The sequence below is a fragment of the Chrysemys picta genome, chromosome 24 (genome assembly GCF_011386835.1).
Source record: "Chrysemys picta bellii isolate R12L10 chromosome 24, ASM1138683v2, whole genome shotgun sequence".
Taxonomy (NCBI): Eukaryota; Metazoa; Chordata; order Testudines; family Emydidae; genus Chrysemys; species Chrysemys picta.
Genome location: NC_088814.1, coordinates 9,688,043 through 9,707,059, shown reverse-complemented (window position 1 = coordinate 9,707,059; position 19,017 = coordinate 9,688,043). Strand labels below are relative to the sequence as shown.

Sequence of the window (19,017 nt, the reverse complement as noted above, 5' to 3'; positions counted from 1 at the left end):
TCTCTCTCTCATATGATTGTACAGGAAGAGTCATTACAGAAATCTATTTGAATCTTCTAAATAAATGCTAACAAGAAAGATAAATGTAAAAGAAAGACTCCACTTTTCCATGCAGGGGCAAAAACACCCAATTTTCTAAATAAAAGAGCAGATTATTAGTAGAGGTTCTTGTTAATAATTATAGAGAAACAGCTCAGGAAGTAATGTGGTAGAGTCAAGAATGATAAATATTAGATATTCACAGACCACTAGATATTCATCAGTTTTATTGTTATTTCTTCCTGAAGTACATATTTTTTTTCTAAGGTTTCTCTCCCTACTGCTTTTGCCAAGCACACTTCACCCTGATTATAATTCTTTCAGTTTTCTGCAGTAAACTGTACATTTTAATGAAGATTATTTCCTTAAATTGTATCACTGCTATACATTCAAGATGCTGCACTGTTTGTTTGTGTTACAGAAATAAGTCAATAGGAAGCAGACCATATTTTGTCATCCAAATCAGTGAACAGTTTTTGGTACTCAGGTAAGAATTTCTGATATGAAACATCTTGAAAACTTCACTTGATTAAGATATAACAATATATTTTATTAGATATAACTAATAAAAAATTAGTTTTATTATGAAGTTGGGGCCAAAGATTTGGGATTCTTGGAGAAAGTACTACATGTTTTCTGATTCCACAAAATTTCCATCTTGGTATCTCTCTTCTGTTTATTGGATCAGGCCAGTTTTATTAATAAAGATTTTAATGTCCATCATTACTGGTATTTTCCACTTCATCCTCACAAAAATCAGATTTCAAGAAGAGATGTTTAGATTCAATCTACTGATCACATTTGTTGACAGATTGTATAATTTGGAACCACAGCACATAAGTTAATAACACTACTACTAATTTGTTATAAAGCACATTTCATCCATAGATCTCAAAGCATTCCACTAAGTAGGATAATATCATTATCTCCATTTCACAAATGGGGAAAAGTGAACCAGAGAGTTGAAGTGACTTGTCCAAAGTAACCCAGCAGACCAGTGACAGACTTAGGAATAGAACCCAGGGGTGAAACCCTGAACCCACTGAAGTCAATGGGAGTTTTGCCATTGACTTCAACGGGACCAGGATTTCACTCTGTCTCTTGACTCTGAGCCCACTGGACCACTATGTTCAACCCCTATTTTCTTTATTTTTAGAGAGTCTGATCTGAATTTTATAATTTTACTTTATTAAAGGGTTTTTAACATTAGTTGCCATTAATAAGTGGATGTGAATGGTTACACATGTTGGTATGACCCTCTCTGCATATTGTCCATACAAATGACTTTTCTCACATGTTAGTAAAAGAAAATGTGATATACTTTTGGAGAGTTACAAATCTAGCCCTTGGAAGCCCCCCTTGAAATAATGAAGAGCTGTTTTAAAATGGCAATGTTTTACCCTTAGTTAGGCCTAAATCTGTAGGACGCCCTCTGCCACTCCACTGTCATGAGAGTTAGTCTGAAACAGCAGGACTGTAGAGGGCTCCCTGCACTGCTACGGGGCTGGTGACCCTCAGTCACTGCAGGCACAAGGGTGGCTGCACATCAATACTTTTTTTTTTTTTTTTTTTTGGTCAATTTCAGTGTCAGCTGAAATCAACATCTATTGACATCTATCACCTTAAATCAAATCCTGACAAGCCTACGGATAATGTAGGCCGCTGCCTGGGTAGTCTGCCCCTTAAGGGCAGTAATGTCTACTGGTCAGTCCACCCACTATAACTCGAAAGAGTCAGGGCCAGCTCCAGGCACCAGCCGAGCAAGCTGGTGCTTGGGGCGGCAGCTTGTAGGAGGCGGCATTCCGCCCAGTCCTAGGGAGGCACGGCCGCTTTTTTTTTTTTTTTTTTTGGTTGTTGTTCTGCTCCGGCTGCCCTGGGGACAAAACTCCCCTATCTCCTAGCCAATTGAGGATGAGTTGAGAGAAGGGGACCACCATAAATGTTGCCTCCTCCTTCATCACAGGGTAGATGTCTGCAGACCCTGAAAGGAGTAAGAAGACTCCCGCAGGGTCCTGAGTTAGCAGAGACCAGACACCAGCAGAAGGCTGCCAGTCCTCTGAATATGGGGCCAGCTGCAAGAGATAAATTGCAACCTAGCTCCAGGAGGAAAGCTGGAGTGCCTGCCATAAAGAGAGACTTAAAGACCGAGAGAGAATGCTGAGGGAAACAGAACATAGAAGGCAGGTTTCAGAGGAACCCCAAAAAACAGAAGTACATTGTTTATTTGTGACTTTTTGTTATGGCCCCTTCTGTAGGAGCCTTTGTAATAAACAAGTCCTAAGAAGGGTGCTATTGAATCAAATGTCAAGAGTGCCTGAAGTGGAATTACTGGCTTCCTGAGAAGGGAAACTGAGACAGGGAGTATATGCAGCTCTATATTAACTGAGCAGAAGCTGCTACACGGGAGGCATGCCCTATGCCAGGGCTACAGGCGTTCACACAGTGCTTCCTGCACTGAGCCCAGTAAATGACAGTGTATCTTTTAGAAAGACTTCCAACTTGGATTTATAGACTTAGAGTGATGGAGCATTTACCACATTGTTAACAAGCTGCTCCAATGGTTAATTACCCTCACCATTAAACATTTGCACCTTATTTCAAGTTTGAATTGTTTTAGCTTCTACTTCCTGCCACTGGATATTTTTGTGCCTTTTATCTTTTATGTTAAAGAGGTCTTTAGTAACAGATATTGGTGGGTAATTATAGGCTGCAGTGCTGAATCATGGTGTTGAGATACAAAACTTAAATGGGTCAGTGCCAGACTAAAAGGGTCAGGGCCACTCTCATTACCACTTCAAAAGTTATTTTTCCTCCCTTGGTATCCTACTGTTAATTTAATTGTCTCATTATACTGACCTCACACTTGGTAAGGCAACTCCCATCCTTTCATGTATTTATACCTGCTCCTGTATTTTCCACTCCATGCATCTGATGAAGTGGGTTCTAGCTCACGAAAGCTTATGCCCAAATAAGATGATCTAGACTAACACGGCTACCACTCTGAAACTAAGTTCTCAGTCTGCCCCATCACTTTTAGATTTAGGCATCCTAGGAATTCTCACTGTTAAACACATTTATCAGTAGGCAGTACTTATGTGGGAGGCCACATGTGTTTTTGAGGAGGCTGCTTTCAAAACAGAAGTGCTGTTACAATGCAACAAGCATTACATTTTGAATGGTCACAGAAGTTCAGTCCAAATTATTTTAGCACAGGGTGCAAGTTTGGAACATTACAGGGAGGAAGAAGTTGGATAAAAGTTAGCTTTTATGCAGTTATTTCAAAAATATTTATGCTCAGTAACTAGCTCAATCTGTAAATTTCAGCTAATGAATACAAATAATTCTTTTGCATGCATAGATTACATTAAAAAAGCCACAATATTCAGCTTTGAAGTGACTGATTATTTTCTCACAAACATTGTAATTTCCTTTCTTTTACTTTGATGGTTTTGTATGTTTATACAAACGGAGACTATAAAGTGTGTAAATTCTTCTAATCTCCTTGTCTATTTTAACATACTTAGTTTCACTATTTTAATTCCACTGGGCTTTCAATCTGGAATGAAAAGCGTAAACACAATTTTCAAAAATCTAATACTAGGACACCAAAAAACAATCTGTCTCCTGAAGAGATTTATTTTAGTTTTAGTGCTCTGTTTAGGTGAAGGTTTTAAAATTTCAGCAGCAAATAAAACCAAATATAAAGGAAGTGTTGTTTTGTAAATAAAACCCTAAATCTCAGTTGATTCTTATATTCCAATACAAATTAGCCAATTATTCTCCTGAATAGGGAAAAATCCCTATCGCCTTCCCACTGTTTCATCAGATATGTAGATTATAAAGATAGAGATATGAAATATGACTACATGGAAACAAACATTACATATGGGAGACAGAAAAGGAGGCAAACATAAGAACAAGCAAGAGCATGAACATAGTCTGCACTAGGGTCTGAAATACGAATGTATGAACTTTGATTCAGCTAGCAGGAGATGGATATTATTATAAAGTTTGGATAAAACTAAAGTATAAAGCAGGCTTATTTCACTTTCAAAGCAGCATAATAAATGCATTGACAAATACTGTATGTAAGAAGTTAAAAAAACTACACATACTGTAGAGAAGATAAATCAGTAGACAGCTTTGTTCATTTGCATGCTGGTGAATTAGTTCAGTACTTGAGGAAAAACTCATTAAATACACATGAATTTTTCTCATGGAACTGTGTATTAATTAATGAAAACTACTGAATAATCACCAACCTGTTCAACGTCCCACAAATAAAAAAAATCTGTAGTGTAAACTTTGATTTCAGATATTTACACAATGAACAGCTGCATAAATGTAATGGAAATATCCAGTATAATAACTGAAATCTGCACCAGCCAATCTTTTGTTGCCTCAAAAGATTCTGATCTATTCAAATAAAAATACAACGGTCTTATGGCTTATCTGAAATGAACCTTGTGAGAGTCACTCCACACCAGTTCTTACTCACCCTTCAATTGTAAGTGAAAATGAGTTTGAGAGTCTAGGCCGAGTTTCCATTTATTCGGATCATAAAACCACTGTGAAATGTGACTAGGCTGGCAGTCCCTGCTCAACAAATGGTAATGTAGTACTTGGATTGAGCAGTGCAGGGAAGCCTGCATAGAGTTAGCCCATACTAAGTCCGGTTCCCTCACTTTCATGATCATTAAGTTCACTCAATACAATGTGACAGGTTTCAGAGTGGTAGCCATGTTAGTCTGTATCAGCAAAAACAATGAGGAGTCCTTGTGGCACCTTAGAGACTAACACATTTATTTGGGCATGAGCTTTTGTGGGCTAGAAACCCACTTCATCAGATGCATGGAATGGAAAATACAGGAGCAGGTATAAATACTTAAGAAGATGTGAGTTGCCTTACCAAGTGTGAGGACAGTCTAACGAAACAATTCAATTAACAGCAGGATACTAAGGGAAGAAAGAAAAGGAACAAAGAAAGTAACAGAACGCCACTAGCCGTCACCTACAGCCCCCAACTAAAACCTCTCCAGCGCATCATCAAGGATCTACAACCTATCCTGAAGGACGATCCCTCACTCTCACAGACCTTGGGGGACAAGCCAGTCCTTGCTTACAGACAGCCCCCCAACCTGAAGCAAATACTCACCAGCAACTACATACCACACAACAAAAACACCAACTCAGGAACCAAACCCTGCAACAAACCCCGGTGCCAACTCTGTCCACATATCTATTCAAGGGACACCATCATAGAACCTAACCACATCAGCCACACCATCAGGGGCTCGTTCACCTGCACATCTACCAATGTGATATGTGCTAGCAATGCCCCTCTGCCTGTACAGTGGCCAAACTGGACGGTCTCTACGCAAAAGAATAAATGGACACAAATCTGATATCAGGAATCATAACATTCAAAAAACAGTAGGAGAACACTTCAGTCTCCCTGGTCACTCAATAACGCACCTAAAAGTGGCAATTCTTCAACAACAAAACTTTAAAAATAGACTCCAAAGTGAAACTGCAGAACTGGAATTAATTTGCAAACTGGACACCATCAAATTAGGCCTGAATAAAGACTGGGAGTGGTTGGGTCATTACAAAACCAAACCCTAATTTCCCCAACACTAATTTCCCCCTACTGTTACCCAAACCTTCTTGTCAACAGTCTGAAATGGGCCACTTTCTTACCACTTCAAAAGTTTTTTTCCTCCCTTGGTATCTTGCTGTTAATTGAATTGTCTCATTAGACTGTCCTCACACTTGGTAAGGCAACTCTCATCTTTTCATGTATTTATACCTGCTCCTGTATTTTCCACTCCATGCATCTGATGAAGTGGGTTGTAGCCCACGAAAGCTTATGCCCAAATAAATTTGTTAGTCTCTAAGGTGCCACAAGGACTCCTCATTGTTTTTACTCAATACAATGATTCCCTCAGAGACTGCACTCTGTTTAGTACAATTCTATAAAATAAAAAGGGGAAATTTGAATGTTTAACCAAAAGAAATGAGATTTTCAGAAAAAAACTGATCTAACCAAAACAAGCTATTATCATTGACTCAAAATAGTCTTCATCAAGATTAATGTCCTTATGAGAATAATTCTCACATTTTATTTGAGGATTTTGACTTCCTTGCTCTTTTTTGATTAAATCTAGTGACTTGAGCTTAAATAGAAGTTGTCTGTAGATTGCAGCATGCAACTAGAACAAAAGAAATCAGTTTGAATACCTTCTGTGTCTTCAATGGGAACTGAGCTATGAGAGTATTTCTAAAGTCATGCTACTCACACAGATGCTCAGTGTTCAACCAATAGGGAGGACTACATGTGAGGAATAATAGAACAATCAGTTAATTTTCTAAAGTTTATAAAGACACTTTTGCAAGTATAATCTCAAAAAGGACAGGAGTACTTGTGGCACCTTAGAGTCTAACAAATTTATTTGAGCATAAGCTTTCGTGGCCTACGGCCCACTTCATCAGATGCATAAAATGGAACATATAGTAAGAAATATATATACATACAGAGAACATGAAAAGGTGGAAGTAGCCATACCAACTGTCAGAGGCTAATTAATTAAAATTAGGTATTAGCAGCAGGAGGAAAAAAAACTTTTGTAGTGATAATCAAGATGGCCCATTTTAGACAGTTGACAAGAAGATGTGAGGATACTTAACATGGGGAAATAGATTCAATATGTATAATGACCCAGCCACTCCCAGTCTCTATTCAAACCCAAGTTAATGGTATCTAGTTTGCATATTAATTCAAGCTCAGCAGTTTCTCGTTGAAGTCTGTTTTTGAAGTTTCAAACGAGAAACTGCTGAGCTTGAATTAATATGCAAATTTGTTAGTCTCTAAGGTGCCACAAGTACTCCTGTTCTTTTTGCGGATACAGACTAACACAGCTGCTATTCTGAAACCTGTAGGTATAATCTCAGTTTTACATGACTAAATATCATACCAATAGTTAGCTTCATGCATGGTGTTTTCAGTGAACCTTGTTTTGTCTAATAAACACAGACTCATTGCCTTACTTGTTCCCTCATCTGAATATACTATGCAAAGAACATCAGCCTACCTGGGAAGCATCTGAAGCATAGTTAAGTCTGTCTCCAAAAGTTCAAATTATAATCGATTCCCACTCTTGGAGATTCTCAAATTCAGGGAAAGGGTGTAGGAGTATTAGCCGGAGGCTCATACAACAGAAAAAGCACAAAGTGTAACTTTCAGAGTTAACTCCAGGAGACAGAATTTTCTCAGGGTCCAGTCCAAGACTGTGGAACAAAGCAGGAACTACAGACAACCATAAATCCTCACCACCTTCCACTCTAAGGGCAAGGCATGCTTCTTTGACCTCACCTTTTCCTGTATAAACACACAGTAGCATGGACATTAAAAACTAAAATCAATACATTACGCTGCACGTACAATTCTCCTCCTGGGGCGAGGATGAGAAAAAGAATGAACCACATGTGACAAATATTGGTCATTTTGCTCAATGTACTACTTGAAAATGCTCATATAATACAGAGATAAGGCAGTATAACAATCTCTGTAGAATAGACCGTGGTGAGTGAGCAGTGTGATCAAATCACACCAGAAATATGTATCCTAAACATAACACTGTTACTACAGAAACATTTTGTCACCTTAAAAAAAATATATAGGAAAGGGGAGAGTCAGGCACACCCAGACAAAACATGCCTTGACTGCAAAGTTTGAGCTCTAGCTGAGTCCAAAAGTCAGAGCACTTTGTTCACAGAACAGGACAGTCTGAATGCTCCCCAGCTTAGAATAATAGTATCTGCTTAGCTCTACATTTACCAACAGCATACGTATCAGGGAGTGACTGGGATGTGAATGTAATGACATGATTTGAGAATGGGATTTACTCTCTAGTCCTCACTTTTGCCTTGGTAGAATCCTTCCATATCTGACCTCCTACAGGACAAGATCTGTTTAGAGCACAGAAAGAAAAAAGTATTCTCAGTGGTTATTTCCCTTCTTAAGCATTTCATGTCCAATAGTCTTTATAGTGGATTTTCCTTTGTCTTTTAGGAGCTGGGAGGAAGAGCAGATCTCTGACACTGGGCTTGGGTCCCATCTTTTGGAAGCCCTACCCATAGGCCAAGACAATAAATTCACAGGTAAGAATAATTTTTTTTTCTTTTCTAGACTACTGCATTTCCAGCAACTTTTGCAACGGATGCTCTGAGCAGTGATTGTTTAGTGGTCCTAAAGATATGTCTACGCTGCAGTGTAAGCGCAAGGTTTGAACTCGGGACCAAGCCTAACTCCCCTTCCATCTACATACAAATCACCCTAACCCAGGGCTTGGTCCCAAGACCCCATGGGGGTGGAAGGTCTGAGCCTAAATTAAGCTGGGACTCAGGGTCCAAGCCCTATTGTTTTGTTGTGTAGATGCAGCCCTTCCAGACTTGTGCTCTGGGAATCCACCAAAAGTATCCCACAATCCCATGGGCTGACTTTCTTTGTCCTACGGACTATCAAGTTTAGTGGACAGTCAGCTTTTCCCATGCTGCAACAAGAAAAAAGGGCTACAATGGCCAATTTTTTGTGGGGGTGGGAAAGAGATTAGGAAAGCTCGGATATGGGTGGTGGGACTCAGACATACATAATGCAATGTAGATGCTGGTGCCCCAGGTTGGGACCCAGGATTCAACAATTCCTAACCTGGGGTTACAAATGAGTGTAGACACTCTAGCCCTAGGGTAACAACCCCAGGGTCTGCTAATTTGAGTTGTACTAACCCTGGGTATACATGGCAATGCAGACATTCCCAAAGAGGAAGGGGTGCTAATTAGATAACTAACACATTTATTGCAAACCTCAGGGGTATGATGTGTTACTGAGATAACACTTGTAGAACTTTCCTGCCAATGCTTGAATATGCAGAGGACAGGATGTCTACTTTGTAATGTCTTGAGTAAGTGTACTGAAGACCAAGTTGTTGACTTACACATTTTCTTGTATGATGCATTCGACCTGTCTGGCTACATAGATGCTGTTCTTCTGATTAAATGTGTAGTGATATCAACAAGTGGGGCTACCTCATTAGTTTGCAAGTCTTAGATGCATCTCTTAATCACGTTTTCTTATGGAGGCTTTTAAGGGCCTTTTCCCCTGCTCTGGATTGCTGGCTGGTAAAGCACTGGAAGGGATGTTGCCTTTCTTTAGACCTCAGTGCAATGCTGATATATATTTTGATTGCCCCGCTAATGTCTAGAATATACTACTTGGTCTCCTTGGGTACTTGGGACTCAGACAGAATTACAGCAGTACCACTAAATTGTGTTATGGGAAACAAATGAACATTTGCTATGAAAAGCATCAGTTCTGAGAATGATCTTACTCTGATGAAAGGTGCAGTAATATAGCTTCCTGTATAATGCACCTATTTCTGAAACTCTCCTCCTGGAGTTGACAGCAAAGGAGACTGAATGTGAGAAAGCACAGAGACACTGACCTCCATTGCTGGAAGAAAAGGATAAAGGACTAGACACCCAAGTAACAACCCTGCATTGCATCAGAGAAAATGTAGACTTCCTAGACAGAAGTCAGGATTTGGTACTGTGAGCACAGCATGCTGAAGAATCAGAGAGGGCAGTGCAGGGGGGACTGAAGAACAAGGAAGAAAGTTGGGAGCATGTGTCCTCCAGGAGAAGGAGGACAACCAATATACCCCCAACGCAGATGGAGGTAAGCAACTGCTTTCAGGCTATCTGCACATGTACTACTGCTGAGAATGTCTTCGAAGAGTCATCTGAGGGAAGGGATCAGAAGGATACCCCATTGACCGGAAGACATAGGATGCATTGTCCTAGAGATGGGGGTTCCATGACCACCACTCCCAAGAGGAGAAGAGTGGTGGTGCTCGGGGACTCCCTCCTAAGGGGGACAGAGTCATCCATCAGCTGTCCGGACCAGAAATCCCAAGAAGTGTGCTGCTTGCCTTAGCTAGAATTCAGGATGTGACTGAGAGTCTGCTGAGATTCATCAATCCCTCAGACCACTACCCCTTCCTACTTATCCATGTGGGCACCAACGATACTGTGAAGAATGACCTTGAGCGGATCTCTGCAGACTATGTGGCTTTGGGAAGAAGGATAAAAGAGTTTGGGGCACTTGTTGAAGGAAAAGGTCTGAGCATGGACCATCGAATTGTGGAAGTAAATGCGTGGCTATGCAGGTGGTGTCGGCAAGAGGATTTTGTCTTCTTCGACAATGAGCTGATGTTCCAGGAAAGAGGATTACTGTGCTGGGTGGGGCTCCATCTATCAAATACCAGGAAGAACATCTCTGGACATCATCTGGCTAACCTGATAAGGAGAGCTTTAAACTAGCTCCTATGGGGGATAGTAACAAAAATCCAGCCAACGTGCATCTAGGTTCAAGTAACGCAGACAAGAGAAGGAGGTTAATTTCTGGAGAAGGGTCTAGAAATCACAACTGCAGTAAAAAGGCAAAAAGAAAAGCAACAGGGCAGTCTGCAAAATATCTTCAATGCCTGTATACAAATTCCAGGAGAATGGGGAACAAGCAATATGAACTGGAAGTCATGGTATATGAAGAAAATTGACTTAATTGGCATCACAGAGACTTGGTGGGACAACTCCCATGATTGGAGTACCATCATTGAGGGATGTAGCTTGTTCTGAAAGGATAGGTATGGGAAAAAAGGAGGACAAGAACAGCGTGGGTCTGCTGCTCAATGGAGAAGGTGAGCTGGTAACAGAACATGATAGGTAGGCAGAGGGGCTCAATGCCTACTTTCCTTCAGTCTTCTCACAAAAAATATGTGAGCGGATGACTGTTATTGAAGTTACTATAGACAATAAAGGGGAAGGGATGCAGATCAGGATAAGTAAAGAACATGTCAGAGATCTTCTGACCAATTTGAATGAATTCAAATTAGTGGATGCTATTCACCCGAGAGTACTGAAGGAATTAGCTGAAGAAATCTCGGAGCCACTGGCAATAATATTTACAAACTCATGGATGATAGGAGAGGTCCTGGAAGACTGGAGAAGGGCTAACATAGTACCCATCTTTAAAAAGGGGGGAAAGGAAGAGCCGGGAAACTATAGACCAGTCAGCCTGACCTTGATACCTGGGAAGCTACTACAGCAATGTATAAAACATTCAATTTGCGAAAACCTGGAGGATGAGGGGATAATCACTTGCAGACAATATAGCTTTACCAAGAACAAATCATGCCAAACCAGCTTGATTTCCTTCTTTGACAGGGTAACTGATTTTGTGGATGAGGGAATGCAATGGACATAATTATACCTGGACATCACCAAGGGTTTTGACACAGTACCACATGACATTTTGATAAGTAAGCTGAAGAAATGCAGGCTCGATAGAACTGCCATTAAGTGAATACATAATTAGTTAAACAACCACAAACAAAGAATAACTATTAATGGAATGATGTTGGATTGGAGGGAGGTCTCAAGTGGGTTCCACAGGGATCTGTTCTGTGTTCAGTGTTGTTTAATATCTTTAATAATGACCTGGATATAGCTACGGAATGCATACTGATCAAGTTTGCAGATGACACAAAACTAGGACGGGTTGCCAATACTTTGGAGGATAGAGCTAAAATTCAGAGGGATATTGATAAATTGGAGAACTGGGCTATAGACAACAAAATGAAATTCAATAAAGACAAAAACCAAATGCACAAATACAGAATGAGGGAAAACTGGCTTGGCAGTAGCACTGCTGAGAAGGATCTGGGAGTTGTGGTGGATCACAGCCTCAACATGAGTCAGCAATGCGATGCAGTTTTAGGTTTCATTAACAGAGGCATAGCATGCAAGTCACAGGAGGTGACAGTACTGCTCTACTCAGCGCTAGTTAGGCCTCAGCTGGAGAACTGTGTCCAATTAAGGTCACCAATGTATAGAAAGGATGTAGAGAAACTGGAAAGGATCCAGAGGCGAGGAACAAACATGATCAAAGGGATGGAATGCAAGCCATATAAGCAAAGGCTGAAGGAAATGGGTATGTTTAGTTTGGAAAAGAGGAGATTAAGGAGGGATATAATAGCGGTCTTTGGACACTTGAAAGTCTGCCACAAAAAAGATGGAGAAAAGTGATTCTCTTTTGCCACAGAGGGCAGGACAAGAGGCAGTGGGTTCAAACTCCAGCATAGCAGATTTAGATTAAATCTCAGGAAAAACTTCCTAACTGTAAGAACAGTAGGACAATGGAACAGCCTGTCTTGGGAGGCTATGGAAGCTTCTTCATTGGAGGTTTTCAAAAGGAGGCTGGAGAGCCATCTGTATTGGATGGTTTAGACACAAGAAGTCCTGCATCTCGGCAGGGGGTTAGACCAGATGACCCTTGCAGTCCCTTCTAACTTATGATTCTATGACTTCGATGGCTCAAAAGGAGGGGTTTTCAGTGCTTACATTAGGGATCCACGAGGGGAATCTGTGAATGATGATGATGATGCCACCCTCAGGAATCAATATACATATGTGTTGTGGTCCAGTGATCAGCCAAGGTCTTTTGCAGCTGACCGTGTTTGAAATGGCTGAAACATGCTTTTTGCGAGTGTTTGATCTACTACCCATAGGCAAGCTGAACTGCAAAAACTTCAACATGGAGTTAATTTTTGCTGATTGAGCTCATGTATGTTATTTATAACACCAATATATGATTTTTGCCCATATTTTCTATGCGCTGAGTTTGCTGACTTCTTCCTGGGAGACAGGAGCATTTCATTGACTTTTTTTTTGTGAGTATCTCCGGGAGATCAATTCCTCCTTCTCGACCTCCAGGCTCCTAGACATAGCAAGTTGGAGTTTGGGAGGACTACGTGCCCCTGTATCAGAAAAAGTCTCTGACTTGAGACAGCACCACCACAGGTGGTATCTGTATTTGGTTTAAGTTCAAGACCCACAGCATCATCACAGTCAGAAGCAACTATTATCACTGTGGCCCATTCTGCTGTGATCTTTTCATTTGTCTCTGCCAGGAATAAAATGGAAGGAAAGGCACTGGATCTCTCTGTTTGGTGAAAAACTTTGGGTTTTTCTCTTTGATTTACAGTCAAATAAAGCTATGTTCAGGGCTCCAAATGCTTTTGAAAACCTCCCTGTACAGGCACTATTGCCCTGGCTCTATCACCATTATGTCATGGAGGCTGCAAAGAGAGCCCTGCTGGGTATTGAAGAGATTAATTGAGCTCTGAGAGTCTCTGCAGGCCACTACCAACAGTAAGCACAGGTAGGTAAGGTTCAAGCAGGACATAACCTGGAGACATATACTCGCCCCATGATCTTGGGGGGAACCCAGGACGATGATTGAGCATGAAAGGGATCTTGTGTTCACATGACAAATTTACTTAGCCCATCTTAGAGAGTTATAGTCTGAGAGACAGTAAAGTCTGGGGAACTGTTAGCAGGAGCTCTACATCCAATAAATGTTGAAAAAGCTATGTCGTGCTTTGCCAAATCCTGTATGCAGTTGTACAGTGTTTATAATGAGACCCTATAGTACAGCTGGGGTTTTTTAGGTCACATAACAGTAAACGTTAAAATAAACCAAAACAATAATTTTGGAAGGGATATAAACCATCGTGTTTCAGAGCTGGAGGAAACTTTTCATGGGAGCACATATCCCGTATTTGCCTACTGCAGTTTTTTGTACCTTCCTCCAAAGCAGCTAGGATTAACCACTGTTAGAGACAGATACTAAACTAGATGGCCCTTGGGTCCGATCCAGTTCATCACTTCCTATGTACCTATGTTTTTTAATCTCTATTCCATGTTGATCTATTTTAAAAGGTTAATAGTATATATTTTTTAAAGTTTTTGAATCAAGAATTGACAAATCCATACTCCATCCCTGGCAAGGCATCTATCTTCAGCTCCCTGGCCCTTCAGCAGCTCCTCTTCACCTGCCTGGGAGTTGGGCATCCTTCAGCTTCACAGTCACCATGGCAATTACTGACTATATTTGTGTACAAGCCAAACAGTTGATACACAAGTCAAAATGTATATATGTTGTCTAATAGGTCTGTAGAGTCCAGTACTTAAAATGTTAATTTATGTGTGAAAAAACTGAATCCACATAAAGTATTTGTTCTTTCCCTAGTGAGAGAACCTGACCCTGGTAACCATCCATCTGCTGAGTCACTGGTTCCACATTAGAGGAGGCTGCAGTGTACTGTTATTCCACTGTCCTACTTTTTTCACCCAAACGGCACAATTTATTGGGATTTTAGATTTTAGGTGTGTCATGCTAGAAACAACATGCTCAAGCCAGATCAAAGCCATCCCCCCTCTGGTGATCAGTTAGTTCCAAGCCTGTACTGCAGAGATAACAGAAACAGCGGTCTTGATCCTTGGGTTGGGGTGAACAGTGCACATTGCAAGCCCCTAAATGGTGGTAAAGGTGGCTTTATACCACAGTTGCTCTCCTCAATTCCCTGAGCTTGGTGGGTCAAGCAGCCTCAGGGCTGCTCTAAGGGGCCACGGTGAGTGCTGGAGATCTCCTGTACTAAGGCAATACCCATTAGGGCAGCTTTAAAGCTCCTCTGTGCTGCTGTATTTACCAAAGCTGCTGCTTTATCAGGATCAAGGATTTGGCTCACTGTTTGAAGTATGGAAAGATTCCACCGACACGGATCTGATGGAAGAATTTAACGTTCAGTTTACTGAAAATCTCCTGAATACGGCCCTTAAATTCACTCTCACATTTAAAAAAAAAATGTACGGTAGTTATTCTGTAATGGAACAGTGAGTAAATGTTACTTATCTTGCCCAGCATCCCTCTTAAAAAATGATTACATGTACGTCCATAATTTGACAGAAAGTCACTGGAATGCAACACTCAGAGGCTCAATGTAAAAGTAAATATTTTGGCTGTTCCTCACCAATCATTTCTTATTAACTGCTTCCCTTTCTCCCTGGAATTTTATGCAGCAGCAGCAGACCATTACCCTGTAACAATATTCTGTTCCACTTGACTTTATCTTTTAAATTATCAAACCCTGGGTGACCTATAGTTTAAGTACCTGTCTGGTAACTGGTATGCCTGATATCCATGGCCTTTCATAACTGCGTGTAGCATAGATGGAAGATAGGGTTTTCTGTCTCTGTTCTTGCCTAGCATGTTGCTCTCGTTTCTTCTCAGTTTGTTCTCTATTCTGCTCCTGTCTTCTCAGGCAAGCCTAAGGAACAAAACACATTCTTTGTCTGGAATAAGAGAGAGATTTTTACTTCTGAATAACTTGAGTCTTACTTCTAGCTACAGTCCACCTGGACAAGACAGTCTCATCTCCAATTGTTCTGTACTCACACCTGTCACAAAATACATCATAGGATGAAAGAATTAACCTATTGACTGTCTAAGCCTAACACTAATCAGAATAATTACCTGACTTGGTGCTTCAATAATCCTGGTAAATGTAAACAACTAATAAACTGTGCAGCAGCTCATCAGACTCTGTGTGTGTATGTGTTTCTATGTCCCATTCCCCACACACATGCACTCATCTATTTTAGGATTTTCTATAACGCCCATCACCTCAGAATCAAAGCACTTCCCAAGTAAATTAAATGTGCAGGGTGAGGTACTTAATGGATTTCACAGAGATTTCTGCTCCTCTCCTCTCACTAGTTAAAGAGGCTCCTTTGGGGGAAATGAAAGGTTTGGGGTTTTTTAATCATCATCCTTCTGGTTACTATGGAAATGCTTGTGTCAAAGAGGAGGGTTTTGTAGTGTGCTTGCAAAGGGGTCAGACCAATTAGTCTGATCCCACAGCCAAATCCCTTGAACTCAGAACACTTTACTACTTTACCCTGGTCTGCCAGTATGGAATGGCCACAGAGCCAATGGATCCTGCTGCCCAAGGATTCCCCCTAAAAAGCTGGAATCCCCAGATGGTGTAGGCCTGGAACAGTGGTTTCTGCAACCCCCTCCTCCTAGCCCTTGGGGTAGGTATCATGGCGGGGAAAAACAGGATATAATCACAGTGCCACTAAACTCTGTAGATCCCCTGCTACTAGAATGGCCTGTGAGGCTACTCTAATGTGGCCTGGGGCCAGGGCCTGCCAACCTAGGAGTCTCATCAAACCAGGATTAGGAAGCACAGAGTGTATTAAAGGACTGTTGCTCCCACCTTCCTAGGCTTACTTGAAGTGCAACTCAGCCAGTAGAGAAGATCTGAACCTATATCTTTTGCATCTCCAAGGCAAGGCCATGCATTATTGGAAGTGTGGTAGCTCACAAAACCACTAGCTTTGAGTAGAAGTTTTTAACCTTCAGGACACTTGAGATGTGTACTATATACCAACCTACTTATGTCATTTTCAACCCTAATTCAGTTATGTCATGTTATAGAGTACGCACCTGGGAAAACATTCTAAAAGTTGCATGGAACTATAAGTCCACTGAGAGTCTCACAGCTAAAATATTGCTCAACTTAGATTGTATGCTTTTTAGAAAAGGGATAGCCTTTTTGTCGTATATTTGTATAGTGCTTACCACAAATGGGCCCTGGCCCATAACTGGGGCTCTTAGGTGCTACCACAATACAAATAAATAATTATGATAGTAACTAAATATTTTTCCCGTGGAATCTTTGTTTGAATGTATCTATAAAGTTTAACCTTTGGCACTTAAGGCAAATTCTCAGTTACATAATTGCAGTCAATTGAGGTACTTCAGATTTATACAGGTGTTACACAGCACAGTTTGGCCCAGAGGCTTCAAGGAATGCTTACTCTCAAAACCCATAAGGGAAAAATCTTTTCTGCTACAGAATTAACATTACTCTCATATAAACAAATTCTGACCTCCTTATTCACATTGATGAGCAGTTGCGCATACAAATCCTGCCAATTAATACATTGGCTCTATTTCTGTAACTACCCACCATTGTGAATAAGGGGTTCACAGGCTTACCCATAAATATTAGAGTGTGCACCTTCTTGAGAATGTAGCTAGTGTATGCAGATATGACTTGAAGATACAATTGGAACATATATGTTGAAAAGGGAGAAGCCATTTTTAAGCACATTCATCCCAATAAATAAATGAAAAATATGAATCCCATATTTCAAGATACTGAGCACCACATGTCTACCACTGACATCAGTGAGAACTGAAGGTGCTCAACACATCACAAAGGTTCAGATCCTCAAAGGTATTCAGGTGCCTAACTTCCATTGAAATCAATGGAAGCTATGCAGCTAAATACATCTGAGGATCAGTAAGGTACTTAAACACATGCCTCACTTTAAGTATGTGAATAGAGTAATTCCATTGCTTTCAACTACTCACCTGTTTAAAGTTAGGCACTGAGTCAGAAGGGGTTAAAAAGGGCCTATGAGCTCAATCAGCCTCACCCTGCTACACCTGCAGTATGTCTCAATCCTGGAAAGGGTGAGTAGAAAATGGCTGAACCCAGCATAGATGGGGGCTGATTAGGAAGAAGAGCAAATCTCTTGCTGAGTGAGAGAAACCACCATCATTTTAGTCAGGTGAGTAACTGCTGGTAGACAAAGCCTCTCTGCAGGAATGTACGTAGACCTGCAACAGAGCATCCAAGGTAGTTGGGAAGGAAATGTGTTTGCTCAGGGTTCTCTGGGCTGGTGGAGGGGCCTCAAGGGAGCAGAAATATTCCTGCTAAGTTAGGGAGTGCACTGTGAGAGGTACAGAGGACACTCTTGTGCAGGAGAACCAACTGCATAAGGAGACTTCGTTTGAATGGCCTGAAAACATTCACTGATGAAATCTTACTGATTTCTACTGATATTAGAATATAAGATAACAAAATGTAAGTTCCCTAACTAGAAATGAATATATATAAAAACAGTAGCATTCAGCTGTTTAATCACCAGCTAATGTTCTACCCAAGTGAAGGTAACTTTCAACAAATAATGAATAGCTGACCAAAGTCTATTGCTTTCTGGGCGCACCTGATACTCTGAATCCATCTTGTGTTGCATTTCCCTCACGTACTGAGCATCACTGATGAACTTCTGTCTTTCTCTGGAATCGTACATTGCAGTAGGTCACCAGGACCTGCACATAAAGCAAATATGTCTTCTTAAAGATCATTTTTTATCTCACTACTTCAGTTTTGTTCTGCTCTAATTGCCTTTTCTCTGTGTTAATTACTAATGGTAGATAGAAGAGATGTTCCTGTTTAAAGAAAGCCCTGCCATGCTGGCATTCTTACAGCCTTTCTTTACTAATTACAGAGTACAACCACCATGAATGAACTCGTTCTGATCATTAGCAGGCAATCTGCCCAAATTTCCTGCATGGTGATCTGGTACAGCAGTAGTGTTCTAGATAGCAACAAGGAATCTGATCTAAGTAAATTATTTATTAATGTAGAATTGTATGAATCCAAGACCTATTAAGGACAGAAAGCTTAAATTAGTTGTCTCCTCTGTGCAATTACTAGAAGCTAATGATTATTTCTCAAATCTGTACTGAACTGTAATACTGGAGCCTGATTCTGCAATGTGCAACTGCCAATGTGCTCAACACCATGAAGGAGGTTATTAGCACCTTGTAGGACTGGGCCCAATATTGAATCCACTATTCCGCCTGCCAGTGTAAGTTCAGGCAGCCGAGCATACAAAGGTGCATGGATTCATATGACTATATGAGAGAGAATTAAATTTGACGCTGAAAAGCACCGTTAAAGAGTCGCTAGAAGAAAGGCTCCTTTACTTTTCATAATTCTCATCCTGCCTCAGTTTGGCATATAACCTGATAGAATTTTTGCTCATACTTATGGTTCTCGTATTACATTAAACTGAAATAATGTTTCAATAAATTTGCCATAGTAGTAACTTCCTGTAACTTTTAGATATGCCTCTGCACATAACTGGATTACTGCTGTATGGAAAACTGGAAAAATATACAGTAATTTTTATTAGATATCTTAATCTATGGCATGAGAAAAA

General features: G+C 40.6%; 1 protein-coding gene and 1 long non-coding RNA gene across 16 annotated transcripts in view; one reads left to right on the top strand and one right to left on the bottom strand.

Moving 5' to 3' along the window:
- LOC122172548 (uncharacterized) overlaps positions 1-14,322 on the top strand; it is a 37,629-nt gene extending 23,307 nt beyond the window's left edge. For all 3 annotated transcript variants that reach the window (XR_010594749.1, XR_010594750.1, XR_010594748.1), the window contains 3 exons: positions 461-526; positions 8,111-8,199; positions 14,186-14,322. This is a non-coding gene — a long non-coding RNA (uncharacterized LOC122172548). The remainder of the gene's footprint in view (positions 1-460; positions 527-8,110; positions 8,200-14,185) is intronic.
- MARCHF10 (membrane associated ring-CH-type finger 10) overlaps positions 1-19,017 on the bottom strand; it is a 67,348-nt gene that overhangs the window by 42,382 nt on the left and 5,949 nt on the right. For 8 of the 13 annotated variants that reach the window (XM_042844045.2, XM_042844046.2, XM_005311045.4 and 5 more), the window contains 2 exons: positions 18,016-18,121; positions 15,108-15,263 (listed from right to left, as the gene is read on the bottom strand). The exons of 1 other annotated variant lie outside the window; for it this stretch is intronic. In XM_042844045.2, the coding sequence (XP_042699979.2) occupies positions 15,108-15,263; positions 18,016-18,102 (243 nt within the window). In that variant the 5' untranslated portion in view covers positions 18,103-18,121. Of the gene's footprint in view, positions 1-15,107; positions 15,264-18,015; positions 18,122-19,017 lie in introns of those variants that run through there. 4 more of the 13 variants (XM_042844048.2, XM_042844047.2, XM_065577492.1 and 1 more) reach the window with 1 other exon arrangement.